This window comes from Heloderma suspectum, chromosome 7 (assembly GCF_057233095.1).
Source record: "Heloderma suspectum isolate Gila_16-S chromosome 7, 16-S_ref, whole genome shotgun sequence".
Taxonomy (NCBI): domain Eukaryota; kingdom Metazoa; phylum Chordata; class Lepidosauria; order Squamata; family Helodermatidae; genus Heloderma; species Heloderma suspectum.
In genome coordinates, this window is record NC_139464.1 from 39,813,705 (window position 1) to 39,828,461 (window position 14,757).

Sequence of the window (14,757 nt, forward strand, 5' to 3'; positions counted from 1 at the left end):
GTGCTGTTTTCTATAGAAAAGAAAAAGCGGTGCTTCCAGGTGGAGGGCTCCTTGTGCTACGTATCAGAAGACATTGTGCAGCTATTGTCTTTTCTTCCACCCTAAGAAAAAAGACAGAGGAAGCAGTGGGAAAACAGGAGGGTTGCCAGTAGAAGACAACTATGTCTCGACCCCCCGTAAAATTCTGTGAATGAAGCAGGGCGAGGTCACCCTAAAAGCCTCGTCTAGAGGCACTCCAAATTGGGATCAAAAGAACAAGATCAAGTCAAGCTCATTTTACTCTTGGTCAGTTGACAATACTATTTATGTCCTCTCCAGGTGAACAAGAGACTTTATTTTCTGGAGGTGGCTCAGTCGGTACCATGTTCATGTGGCGTCACCACTGGGTAAAAGGTGAAGGTGTCCCCAACCAGTCTTGTCCGACTCTAGGGTGCGGTGCTCATCCCCGTTTCTAAGCCGAAGAGCCAGCGCTGTCCGAAGACGCTTCTGTGGTCATGTGGCCGGCATGACTGAACACCGAGGTGCACGGAACGCTGTCACCTTTCCCACCGAAGCGGTACCTATTTATCTACTTGCAATTTCTTGCTTTCGAACTGCTAGGTTGGCAGAAGCTGGGACACAGCACTTGGGTCTCGAACTGCTGACCTGCCGACCTTCCAGTCTGCAGTTCAGCGTCTTAACTACTAAGCCACCGTGGCCCTCTCACCACTGGGGGGGGGGGGGGGCAGAAAGAAGTCTGCAATAGGTGCTTTCCCTGACGTACCTTGAGGAGGCATACTGAGGAACCTCCATGGGGTGGCGGGTACCCCCAGTGACACGGTGTTGCCCCACTGGCAGAGCAGCACATATGCCACATCATAGGGCCCTTCAGCTAGCCTTCAACCAGTGTCAGGATTGTACCCTAAGTCTAGTAACAGTAGTGCGGTAAACTTTCTCCTTCATCTGCCCCTATTGTAAAGCAACAGCATATTCTGACCAAAGTTCCAATTCCTACTGGTATTCCATTCTCAAGAATATAGGTTGTTGCGGCTACAAGGAAGGAAACGGGTTAACGTCAGCCTGGTTAATGTGTCAGCCCAGCATTCTTTAAAGTGACTTGACATCCTGTTGTGCTTAGCTGCCGGATTGCATCAGGTGACTTTCCCTGCTCCCTCCCCAGAGGAGGGAGAAAAGGGAAGGATTGAGTTTCCCCAGTGAGAGAAGGAGGGGAGGGGAGAGAAAAAAGCAATGCATGCATGTTGCAAGAAAACTGTACACTGAGGTCACATGGTTTTCTGGCCTGAGCACGTGATCGCCGGATAAAAATATAAAGAAAGATGCAGGACAAGAGCTCCCTTACTCAGAAGCTTCTCAGACTCTGGATAGAAGGGAGCAAAAGGCCCCGAGGGAGACGAGAGAACGGATAACAGTTGCAAAACCGAAAGGAGGAAAATGGCACAGCCCTCCGAAGGGTGAGTGTGGATTTCGAGAAACTCAAACTGTACTTTGTGCATTTTGTGGTCACTGGGCATCACTGCCTACAATCTGTGTGTGTGTGTGCGCGCGCGCGCACGCACACAGACACACCTGCCAACTGAGTATAACATTTTAAGCATCCGATATAGACTCTATTCTATGAAAGCTTGTTCCACTCTCAATCCGTTAGCCTTCAAGGTGTCACAACTCTTCGCTGTCCAAAGGAATGCCACTTCGGACGAGCCTTTTGAGTCCGAACTGTATCTTTCTCTTGAAGATTAGAGAGCTCCAGAAAGGATGCTAATATTCCCTCCTCCCTGGGAATGATCTTTCCTCCCACTGCTTCCGCCCAAGCTGCCAATTTACTTCTATGCAAGGTGGTTGTAATGTAAGGTGCTTCTTAAACTCTGATGTTTTCCCCGCCATCCCTGTTCCCAACAGAATGTCTCGGGACCTGTCGGAAGCCCTGAAGGAAAGCACCAAAGAGGTGCATGCAGAGGCAGAGAGCACAGAGTTCATGATGAGTTTCCAGAAGGGGAAGGTGTCGCTTCAGGAATTTAAGGTACCACAGACCTGGGTTGGAGGGGGTGGGGAGGACCTGAGGATAGGATGCTGATGCAGGTCACTGCTGTAAGAGGTGGAAATCTGTTCCAATGTAATAGCATGGAAACATTTGTCTCAATCACCCTTCCCCAACTTGGCCCCCTCCAGTTGTGCTAGACTACAACTCCTATCATCCCAGGTTGGGAAAGGCTGATATAGCACCCAGAACAGAGCCTTGAAAATCTGAAAGTTTTCACTTTCAGCTTGAAGAACTGTGCTGATGCAATTAACCATTTCTACTAGGACTGAAATATTTAGGATGCAGTCCTATCCTATTGCGCCCTTAGTTGATTAATCAGTTAGGGAAACCTTCCCCACCCTGGTGCCTTCCGGATGTTTGGGACCCCAATTAGTCCCAACCAGCACGGCCAATGGTCAGGAGTGCTGGGAAGTGTAGTGCAAATGATCAGGAGTTCAAGTTGGGGAAGGCAGAGTCAGATGTATCAATTTTAATAACTTTCAAATCGACTAAAAAGGTGCCAGGGAATTGGGCAGCACCTTGCATTTTTGTTTGTTTTTTAGCTGATACAACAATTTATAAAAACTAGATAGTGAGTACCATCTTATAAGAAGCTTTCCCCACCAAATAGGAGATAATTATTCTTTGCATTTATATCCCACCCTTCCTCCATGGAGTTCAAGGTGCTATACATGGTTCTTCACTCTCCCCTGCTTATCCTCCTAACAACCTGTGAGGTTGGTTACACTGAGAGAGTATGGCTGGCCCAAGGTCACCTAGTGAGCTCGGTAGCTGAGTGGGGATTTGAACCTGGATTTCTCTAGTTCTACTCTAACACTCTAACCACTGCACCATGTTGACACTTACTCATGTAAATTCAAACTGTACTTCTTTTCATTTCATGGGCATGGAAATACCTTAATGATAGCTGCCCTTACACAATGCATGCATCAACTCAAAATGAGTCAAGTATACATCACTATTGTTTTTACCCATATACAGGTTGAATTGTTAAATTAGTCAACTAAAACTGATATAATTAATGAGCTAAAATGTCTTTAATCGGGTGATCATTCTAATTCTTATGCTCGTTGATTTAAGTATTTATGGTGGGGCGATCGCTTACACATTGCCAAAAAAAGGGGAAATGAATCACCAAAAAAGAGGATAATTTTTTAAAAATTTGAATAAATATTTGAATGAATGGAAGAGATTTATTTGAATAAATTTATTTGAATAAATGTTGTGCATGCTAATGTATATGTATAGATGGAAATTTAGACATAATTACTCTCATTTAGGGTGCAATCCTATGCATGTTTGGACAGAGAAAAGGCCTACAACTCCCAGCATTCTTCAGCCAGCCTTGCTGGCTAGAGAATGCTGGGAGTTGTAGGCCTTTTCTCTGTCCAAACATGCATAGGATTGCACCCTTAAATAGAAATGCCATACATCTCACCATAGTGGGGAAGACTGTGACCAGGTGACCTGTGTGCCTGCTCAGTCTGCTGCCCAGGCACTAACTGTTAGGCAATTTCAAGGCCCTGCTGGCTCTCCCTTCTGATGGTTCTTGATCTTTACCTTGGACTTGGACTGGACAGCCTTTCAAGTAGAGGACTGACAGCCCTTTAAATATTGGACCGTCCTCTATAAAGTAGGAAGCACGACCACCCTAATTTTATATTTATTTATTACATTTTTATACCGCCCAATAGCTTAAACTCTCTGGGCGGTTCACAACAATTTATAAAATGCAAGACAATAAAATACAGATGATAAAATACAATACAAAAATTTAAAAGCTTAAAACGACAATATAAAAATTAAAATGACCAAACAGAAGCTCACAGCAGTGCAAAGTTTAAAATACAATACCAGATATAAAACAAACTGAAAAACTAAAATGCCTGGGAGAATAAAAAGGTCTTCACCTGCCATTGAAATGAGCACAATGTAGGCCCCAGGTGAAACTCTCTGGGGAGCTCATTCCACAACTGGGGTGCCACAGCAGAAAAGGCCCTCTTTTTAGTAGCTGCCCACCTCACTTCCTTTGGCAGAGGCTTCCAGAGAAAAGACCACTGAAGGTGATCTTAGGGTCTGGGCAGGTGTATATAGGAGGAGACAATTTATGGCTTCCTTGTACATAAGGTAAAGAGAAGAAGTTCAAATAGTCTAGCCTGTGTCCTCTATAAGTTTTGTCACTTAGAGCCTTTCTGCGTAAGACTTTTATTGTGCATTCATGATTGCTGTCGCACCGTAGTTTGTGCGCCTTTAACACGATGTCATCATCCTCCAGGTCCTCTCCCATGCTCTGCAGCCATTATCAGGGGCGGGGGGTGTGTACTAAGGAGGAAAGTGTGGTCTTTTTTCTGAATGGCGCACAATTCCACTATACCGCAGCACCACCTAGTGGTTGTATAATGGAACGTATAGAAAGGCAGAGAAAGAAAAACCCTGGGAAAAAACACTTATAAAGGAGCTGATCTTAATCCTAAAAAGAATACGGAAGCAGAAGCTTCATGTACAGGTTAAAAGCCTCATGTAGAAAAGCCAAGTGGTCAGAAGGATAGATCAGGATAGATTTCTAGGTGATTCACAGTTGGTCAGCAAGGGTTTCTATCTCCCAATTGTTTAACAATAGCAACAACAAAAAGGTTCTCCCCACCTACACCCACCCCAATTTAGGCTGCTGAAACAAAACAAAAACTTGGAAGGAAAACCAGGTGTAGATTTTTGTGTGAAAGGACTATTCAGTTCTGGTAATAAAAACACGTTCTTGGGCTGAGTATATGCTCACAGTCAACCTGTTCCTCAATTCTAGCTATATGTCCACCCCTCTGAGCCACTCTTTTGCATCTGGTGCCAGTTGGTGGGCCTTGGGACTCTAGTAAAACATCAACAATAGATGCACAAGCCTGAAGTTTGTCTGTTTAGCTCCTGTTCTGTATTATGATGGCAATGGACCTGATCCAACCAGTCTTAAACACATTTAAATTCCATTGATTCCAATTCAAGAGATTGAAGTGCATGCTTTCCACAACGCTATGTCAGGTATCAATGGAAATGGCATGCTAACCTAAGCATGTTTATCCAGAACTAAGTGGGACGTTCCTAAGTGTGCTTAGGATTGCAGCCTTACGAAGCTTAATGTTGGCTAGATTATACCCAATATTTGTGACCTAGCACAAACATTTGGCCCAAAGGCAACCCTGTGATCTGCACACCCTTAAGGGCAGTTTGCTTGAGTTAAGTGGTTTGCCAGGGTTGGTAACTGATTAGAATATACATACTTAGGAAAAGTGGAAATGCCAAGAATGAGTAAAAATAATTCAGAATAAGTTATGAGTACTTAATAATAATAATAATAAAAACCAAAAAAAAGAAAAAGGTTATCAGTACATAACCCATGTGAAAAATGAAAACAAACAGAGAAAATTCAGGTAGAGATCAGAAAAGATTTCCTGACAATCAGGTTTGCTACTGGTCATGTTTTGAGAGGTCAATTGGTTAATGATTTGTGTTATCTGAATGTGAAAGCTGCTTAATTTCAAAGGCTCCAGGAGATTAGCAATACATGAAAATATGTATAAAATAGTCAAATCAGTGCCACAGTCCTAGATGATATAGAGCCATTTCACATTATTTAGTAGCAAACCTGGGTTTGCCACCAAGTATACACTTAACAAGGAGCCACAGTAAATCCTGGCTTTCTCACAGGTGTACCTGTATGACTTGTGTTTTCAAACATGTCTTTGTTGCATTCACATATTAAATTTCAAGTGTACACTTAAAACAACTTAGGCATGCTCCCAAGAGGAGAAAAAAAAACAAGGTAAAGGGTGAATTATCGTGTTCCGTAATGTCGGAATTATGTTCCACTTCATGTCAGAGTTGAGGGCACAATCCTAGGTTCATTTTTGAATTTCAGCTAACTCTGCCTTTCAGAAGCATGGTAGTTCTGACAGTAATATCTAATTAAACAAATGCGAGCTAGCTTATCATTCTTTGCTGAAGCCCAGTAGAACCAGTTAGAAATAATAATGAGGTGTAGGAGTTGACTAGATAATGGAGTGCCCAGTAAGCAGGAACTCAGATTTAACAAAGTCAACAGGAAAAGAAACAGAGGAAATGGTGACATTCTTGAGAGACTAGTTCAGGAGGCCAATATTTTACCAAGGAAACAAATGTTTAATATTGCCTGGAGATTTCTGTCCTTTGTTGGAGAGCATAAGGATAACAAGTCATAATATCATAAATGGTTTAATAATCCATTGCTACTGTGAGTGGGGGGGATGCAGGTACTGAAGTAGAAGAATCATTCTCTGGTAAGAGAATGAAAATCAGCTTCAAAACAGACCATAAAATGTCAGAGCCAAATTACACATGCCTGGATCTCCTGAAATAGTTTTTAAAGCTTAAAAAGCAGCTATTGGGCGGAAGGGCAAACTGGATCAGGGCAGTAGTGCTGTCAGGTGGGGGAATGTTTAACCCTTCCCACCCTGTGTCATTTCCCCCAATTAAAATAGTATCCCAAAGCTGCTAATAGCATGAAGGAGTGGGTGGAAGGGGCAATACTGATACTTCCCTTGCCCCCAGTGGGGCTAATTGCAACTTTGTTCAGGGAGGGGGGACAGTTTTGATCTGGAAAATGATGTGGGAGGAGGGTTAAGCACCCCTTTCCCCAGTACCACTGCTTCAGGAAGGCCAGTCCCCATCCCTAAGTCTGCTTTTAAAGCTTTAAAGAAGATGTCAGGAGATCCACTTCTGGATCTCCTATGTGACATGTACATAGTTTGGGCCTTAGCAAAAACTTGAAAAGGCATAGTTAGACCTCAGGGATCAAAAGTTGCTCGCGCTATGTTATATAGGTCAAAATGCACACCCAATCGTTACCCGAGAGTGCTGTGTGCAGCTGTCGCCTGTTGACTGAAGACTTGTGCATAAAGGAATTGAGGGTGTGTCCAGGAAGCAATTTTGGACAGGCTCAGAGGTGCATTGCATATTTGACTCTCACAATCTACACATACCGGTGTTTCCATATCACTCATGCTACTCCCTTCCCTGACTGCCAGCCCACAACGTGGGGTGCAGTGATCTGGCTGAGATGAGCTTCCAGTTTTAGCTTCCAAACAGCTAAAACAGCGCTAAAATTTAGCAAAAGAAAAAAAAAGTGCCTGCCTGATGCAGGTACTCTCCTTGCTCGCACAAGTGCCAGACTAAGGTCAAACAAAACTTCTGTGTGGACACGCGATTAGTCGCAGTTTACATGGGATGGAAGGGAATTGTGTAGCCAGCTTCCTTCCTTGCCAGCTTGCGTGTTGCAACTATAACCCAGTTCTATTGACATTAGGTAGAAGCTCTCTTTATTTCATGAAACTCTTTCCTGTAAGAGCAGTTTGGATTGTGGCCCAAGAATATTTCCCTCAAATTGTTGTGCAGTACCCTGGGCCGTGTTTCCATGACAATGGAAGGAGAAGCTAATGGAGGAGTACCGGATTTTTAAAAAAAGGAATCAGCTTTGCGGCACTTTGGTCCATGCAGTGTTCCACGAGCAGGTTCTCCGCACCAGTAAAAATAGCTTCACAGAACATACTTCCCAGTGGGGCTGGGGGTTGGAGTGAACATCTTCTGACAGCGGGGCTGCTCAGCCGATGAGAGGCTTCTTCCCCCTCTCCCCACCCTTTCTAGTTTCCCCTGAAAGTCCAGATGCACCTGGATTTCAGGAACAATTATCATTAAGCACAATGGGAGTTACTTCTGAGGAGACACTAATGGGTTTGTTATGGGAAAGAGAGCAGTAAACACAAAGATGGAAACCAGCCTCCATTTTTACCTGCAGAATCTCTATAACAAAGGGTCAAAGCAGTTTCCTCCTAAGGCAATAAACCAAACAAAGGAGAATCAGAGCCTCGAGATCGCACTTTACCGTACTTAGGGAACTGGGCTTTAAACTGTGCCATGTCAATTGTGGGGGATCTCTGTAAGTTCTGATGTGGGCATTCAGAGGGCAACCCTCATTCAGCACAATGAAAGCTACTTCTGAGGAGACACTAACTGGTTTGTGCAGGGATGGGAAACACACAAGAAACACCCCTTGACCGGTGTCATGGTGAAAGGCACGCCCCTGGGCAGGGCTAGCATACCCGAGGTCAATGTGGGGTTGGGACACACAGCAACTAGGGGAACCCAGCTTAAGGAAAAGAATCAGACTATAAGCCGTCTCAGGCAATCCAGTTTTTCCCTGATAAGCTCTGAGGTGGCTGCTGGATGGCCACCACATCATGTATCCCTAACGACCACACGCAGCCAGTTCGGAGTAAATCACTCGTGGAAACAGGCCCCTGGACTGTCTTATGGCATGTAAACAGATCTCTCCTTGAACTCGGTTAATATTTAAAATGTATCTAGTACTGTTTTCCTTGTGCAACACAGTTTGGGATGGAAAGTACTTTATCAAAGTTTGTAAAGTGGCCAGATGTGGATAGCAATGAACTGGTTGAGGGGGAAGGGCCATGGGTCAGTGGCAGAGTATATGCTGTACATTAGAAGGTCTCACACTCAACCGCTGGCATCTCCAGTTAAAAGGATCTCAGGTAGGAAGGCTAAAGATGCCTCCGCCAGGTAGCTGCTGCCAGTCAAAGTAGACAAGGGATCCCCAAACATTTTGGGTCACTAGGCACATTTGGAATTTTGAGAGAGCGCTGTGGGCGCTTTCCTAAAATGGCTGCCATAGGGTACCATGCCTCTTTTACTAGAAGGGTGGGATATAAATCTCAGTAATAAAATAAAATACACAGTAATAATTCTGTGCTATATATACGGGATTATCTTGTATGGTTAAACAGAGACCTTGGAACTAAGCTTTTCTTCCCCCCCTTTACCATTCTTTGTTTCAGCTGTATTTAGCTTCTCTGTACTATATCTATTTGGCTCTGGAGGAGGAGTCTGAGCGGAATAAGGACAACCCCGTCTATGCCCCCGTTTATTTCCCAGCTGAGCTGAATCGCAAGGCTGCTTTGGAGGAAGACTTGGAGTATTTCTATGGCCCCACATGGAAGAAGGAGATCCAGTGTCACGAGGCAACTCAGAAGTATGTGGACAGGCTACATCATGTGGGCCAGTATGAACCTGAGCTTTTGGTGGCCCATGCTTACACCCGATACCTGGGAGATTTGTCTGGGGGCCAGATTCTGAAGAAGATTGCCCAGAAGTCTCTCCATCTGCCCAGTACCGGAAAAGGACTGTCTTTTTTCAATTTCCCCGGAGTCACTAACATTAGCAAGTTCAAACAGCTTTATCGAGCTCGGATGAACAGTCTCCCCACGGACTCTGCGACTGAGGAGAGAATCCTCCAAGAGGCCAAGAACTCTTTTCTGCTGAATATAGAGGTGAGCAATTAGTTAACTATTATCTTCTCACCAGGCAGTTTGCAACCATCTTGAAAGTCAAGATGGCATTTCTGTTGACAGTCCTTTGAGATGAAGATGTATAAGAACTGCACTGAACTTCTCCCACTTGGACATTTATTCTTACAAATTGAATCAGGGACATTGAAAGAATCACCTATTTATTAGGACCAGCCAACAACCATAACACAGTGAGCTAGCTTTTCAGTCTTACAGAAGTCTTCCTCAGATAACACAAGCCAAAAAAGACAGAGGGGAGAAAAGTGGGATACGATATTCTTGGAAAGACAGTATGGCAGAAGCCAGTTTGCAGTTGTGTTTTTTAAAAAAAGGCTTAAGATGACAAATGCAGGCAACCATGTTGGTCTATTAGGAAAAAAGTCCAAACATAAACAGTATCGCATCTAATAACAGCATTGTGATACTGTTCCAGTCTTACTATGGTAATTCAGAAAGTTCTTTGCAGATTAATTAGATTACTTCATGTTAATGACCACAGGTTACACCAGGGGTGGCATAGCCCAGATGTTGTTGGGGCCCTTTTTCTGTTACTGTTGTAGTACCTGCATTTTCTTCATCTACAGCTTCCCCACATATGGACACACACAAAAACCAAGTCTTCACACTTGTTGTCTACACACTAGCAGATGTGCAGTGTTTCCCTGCTGGGTGTTGCATATTAATAACACAAGCCAGATGCTCATGTCCCAGGATGAAGAAGATAGGAAGCCTGGAATTTCAAAGAACTGTCTAACGTTGTTGTTTTTAAATAGTTCTTGCAAAATCTTGATAGATTTGAGGGAAGAAGGGAACAGAGAGTGTTTCTCATTAACAAGGAACTACTTTGTGATCCATCTTCTCAGGTGTTCGAGGAGCTGCAGAGGTTGGCAAGTCAAGGACGACTCTCAGAGAATGGCGACCTTGTCCGACCCAATCTAGAGCTTCGTGCAAGATCAATCAACAAAACACACAGTAAGTGCTTCTTTATCAGAGCCACTCCTAGTCCTGTTCCCTCCTTGCATCTTTAAATAATGGAAAGAGGAGTGAACTTTTAATTTCCCCCAGCTTTTGTGATCTATGCTTTTGTTGACCAGAACTCTGGATATACTGAGTGGCTTGGTATACATCTACATGGCAAATATAAGCTGTCTTGAAACCGGTTTAAATGCTGTAGCATTTCCTCCACTCCACCCAATCATATCCCATTTACAAAGTACCCAAGGAACTGTAGTTTGGTAATGGTGCAGACGATTCCTTGACTGACATCCTATATCCCTCTTCCTCACAGGACTACAATTCTGAGGGCTCTTTGGGTGAGAGGCATGATACATAAACAGATATGAAACTGGTTTACATCTGTAGTGTAATTAAGGGTGCTTAAAGCAGACCATTTTACCACACATCTGCAACTGATGTGTGGTAAAATTCTCCTCATCACTCGATAGATGATACAGATGACCAAGATGCCCCAAATGGAGAGCTCAACCTGGGGTAATTTGGCCTGTTGGGTTGTGCCCAATGTTAGTCTAATGTAAGCCCCATTCATTTCAAAGGGTCTACCCTCAGTAGGATTAACATTGGATATATCCCTTTGCATGAGCTCAGGAACCAAAATACTGGAAAACCTTAGCGCAGGGGAGGACAGCTCGTGGCCTTCTGCATATTTTGGCCTACAACTCCTATCATTCCTCTCCATTCCTTATGCTGGCTAGGGTTGATGGGAAATCAAGTCTAAAACAACTGGAGTGCACCAGGATATGGAAGGCAAGTTGTTCACCCCTGCCTTAGAGTGACAAACAAAATGCAGAAACTGTTCCATCCATCTGACCACACTCACAACTTGATGCCTCGGCATACAGATAGAAGCAGGGGGAAAGTGTATGGAAAGGAGTGGAAAAGGGCACTACTTTAAGCAAGGGCTTTGCAGAGCCTTCTGTCCGGCTTCCTAGCAGAATCCTATGCACAAGTTTAGATGGATATAAGTTTCACTGTGTTCAATGGGATTTATGCCCCTATATATGTGTGCATAACATCACAGGTGTGAATGAAGCCAAGTTAGAAAAGTCATTTCAGTGCTGAACCTTTTATGAAAGCTGCTCATTTCCAGTAACCTCCCATATTTTAAGGCATATGTTCACTCAGTTTCCCATGGCACAGCATCAACCATGCAACTGGGCTGTAATATTATCTTCCTGTATCATTTATCTTGGCTAGCTGCTGTCTGCTCAAAGTGTACTCCTGGCATCCAGGGATGTTATCGGTGTGACTGGAGCATCACTTAATGTTCTAGAAACAAAATCTCTCCACCTGGTTTCCAGCCTGATGAGTTTCCTTTCTCCGAATATAGGTCCAAAGGAAAGTGACCGGACACAGATGAGGCATAAGGACATGCTGCCCAGTACACCACTCCTGCGTTGGACTCTCGCCCTTTTATTCTTAGCAACAACAGTCACTGTGGGCTTGTATGTCCTGTGAACAGAAAGGACCTTAAACATCTTTCACAAGCACCTACCTGTTCCTAAACTAGCAGGTCTTTCCCTAATGGAGGAAGACCTACTTAGATGCCCCAGCTTGGGTGATCTGAGCTTAGCTGTTCTGACATTACTAACAACATAAACAAGACAGATCAGAAGATGGCATAGAGAACATTGCTCTAAAGATCCTGAAATGTGACAATATGACATGCTTTTAAAAAAGGAGAAAGCCACAAAGACAAAAGATTGATAACTTGCCTGAAGAATAAATGTTGCTGCTGATACCTTATAGTGTTTATTTTGTACAACTGTCTAATATTGATGTTGCTTACTTCTCTGCATCCTGAAACACAATGCATTGCTCAAACAATGGTTTTATGTGGACATTTCTATTTTTGAAACATGTTTGTGCCTCTGCAACGAATTTTGGAAAAACACACACAAAGATATCCTCTTGCATTTGCAACTTGCCTTTATAAATTATATGCACAACTATTAAAGCTGCCTGTGTACTGAGTGATCTGTGTGCCTTCTGATTTTAGTTCTTTATCAGTTCGTGGGTAGAGGATGTTTTTCTTTTCCTGTTGATTATATTAATTGATGCAAGGCAGAAGTTGGCTGATCAGTGCTCAGTTTTAGAACTAACCTTTGTGTCTGGGGGTGAGACTGTTTAATCTTTCAGTGTCACAATTTCTATATTTGAAAAAAATGTAGGGAATATTTGTTCATCTTTGTAAAATTCTTGAAAAGCTAGGATTGAAAAGGCCTATATCGGAATAATGTGTTGTGTATGTTGCTTTACAACACTTGTGATCTTAAAAGAAATTTGTTTGGTGGCCACAAACATAATGTTCACACCTGCCAAGTCCACCAGTTCATGCCTGTTGAGGATTTATCCCTGTTATGCTATTTGCTATCTTGGCAAGAGTTTATTTACCATAGTTTAGGCAGGGCCAGGGAAAACATGTTTTGTTCTAAACTCAAAAAGTCAAGGTTACTAAAGTTCTGGAGTATGTGTGATTACATAGAGAAAAACAGCAAAACACACAGTACATCAAACAGGAGCTACCTCTATAGAACACACTCATGTAGAAGTAGAATACAAGTATTTTTTAGAGTCAATCAATAACCAGAAACTTTTCTTCGTTTGTTAAGAGCAGAGTTATGCCTTAAATTGAAGTTGTAATCCTAACAATACTAAAAGTCCATTCACAAGATCATGCCAGTGTACTGTAGTTTAATTAATGCATCCAAATGAGTTAGTTTGTAATTAATAGTAATTAGAATGCCCTTTCCATACACAAACATGCATTGAACAGATGGGAGAAAACTCATTCTTGAATTCTTTACCGACTTGGCTGTGGTTACTGAAGGGTGTTGATCTAACTGGTCTTTACTATGCATCTTGGGTGAATTTACTGGGATTTCAGCTTCAAATGGCAATTGTATTTCCCCTCCCAAAAATCTAATTCAAGACTGTATTTTTAATACATGCCTCATATAAGCTACCACTGAGACACAGAACAGCTTAGGCAGTCCATGTCCTTGAGAATTCTGTTTTTATTGTTTTAATTTATGTAAGAAAAATGTGATGGCTTGCAAGATTAGAAATTGGCAACACGTGCTAACTTTTCCTATGAAGAAGATGAGGACAACTACTCTGATTGTCTTTCCACTAATGCTTTATTATAAAATAATAGGATAGACTTGAGAACTAAGTAGAACTAAGTGACTGCATCACAGTGAAAGAGCCTGGGGCAGGGGAGAACAGCATTTTCCCAGTGACACTGCATTTTGAATGCTGGTCAAAAGTAATTTCACTGCAAAAGAAAACAGGTTATTGTGGGTGCCCTGAAACTTCAGCAACCACTGTAAATTCATCACACACCATAACTGTTGGGGTGACCAAATGTATCACCAAAAGACTAGAGGATGCAAATTTGCACATGCAAATATATATGCATGCATGCATCATTTAGAATTATAATTTAAATAGAAAAACAGTACATCTCAGCATACTGAGGAAGGCTGTGCACCAATCTGCTATTAATGGGCAACTTCATGACCCATGTTCTCTCTCCTCACATGGTTCTTTGTTTTTACACCAGACTTGGACCACGCAGCTCTTGAATTAGAGGACACCTTCAAATAGAGGACTGCCTGCTGCCAGAGTTTCAAATAGAGAACTGTCCTCTGTAAATGTAAGACACATGGCTACCCTACAAAAGATAATTACAAATGGCTCTGCATCTCCTACCATTCTGTCCTCACAGTTCCTTCACACACAAGGTTTTCAGTGCATTCATGCTAGTGAAAAGCTGAAATAGCTCCATCTACGGACAAGGTCATAACATTACATGGATGGTACAATGTGGTTATAAAAATGCCGACCCTGATAACCCTGCCAGCTCTCCCTTGATCGTTAAACCAGACCTGGACTAGACAGTCCTTCAAATAGAGGACTATCCTCTGAAGTAGAACGCATGGCCACCACGGAGGACAATGGGTTTCAGGGGGGGGCTAGTCAGCTTATGCAGCAACCCTCTGGGAGAGGGTCTCCTCACCTTTCCTAATATAGATGCTATGAAGCAATATGAAAAGATACACCTGCTGAATTTCTGCCTTTCACATCTGTTAAACACTGAGGGGAAAATTCAACTGGCACACATAGTGAGTGATGTGGAAGAATATACTTGTTGAATTTCTGCCTTTTACATCTGTATGTCATAACAAATTGTGGCAAGTTCTGTATGCAGAACATATCATGCGACGTGCTGGGCTTGATGAAGCCAAGGCTGGAGTTAAAATCGCTGGAAGAAACATTAACAATCTCCGATATGCAGATGATACCACTTTGATG

At 42.9% G+C, this 14,757-nt stretch overlaps 1 protein-coding gene across 1 annotated transcript; it reads left to right on the top strand.

Moving 5' to 3' along the window:
• Window positions 1–1,337: 1,337 nt before the first annotated feature.
• On the top strand, window positions 1,338–12,670 carry HMOX1 (heme oxygenase 1). Its single transcript, XM_084809705.1, has 5 exons — window positions 1,338–1,451; window positions 1,897–2,017; window positions 8,914–9,405; window positions 10,287–10,395; window positions 11,771–12,670. The coding sequence occupies exons 1-5, from the start codon at window positions 1,432–1,434 to the stop codon at window positions 11,896–11,898; spliced, it is 870 nt and encodes a 289-aa protein (XP_084665831.1). The 5' UTR covers window positions 1,338–1,431; the 3' UTR covers window positions 11,899–12,670.
• Window positions 12,671–14,757: the final 2,087 nt, after the last annotated feature.

What these genes read in the sequence shown, in the direction of transcription:
- HMOX1 (XM_084809705.1), top strand. Translation starts at nt 1,432, where the DNA reads ATGGCACAGCCCTCCGAAGG. An exon ending in TGTCGCTTCAGGAATTTAAG is followed by an intron (nt 2,018 to 8,913) that starts GTACCACAGACC and finishes TCTTTGTTTCAG; the next exon opens with CTGTATTTAGCTTCTCTGTA. An exon ending in CTTTTCTGCTGAATATAGAG is followed by an intron (nt 9,406 to 10,286) that starts GTGAGCAATTAG and finishes CCATCTTCTCAG; the next exon opens with GTGTTCGAGGAGCTGCAGAG.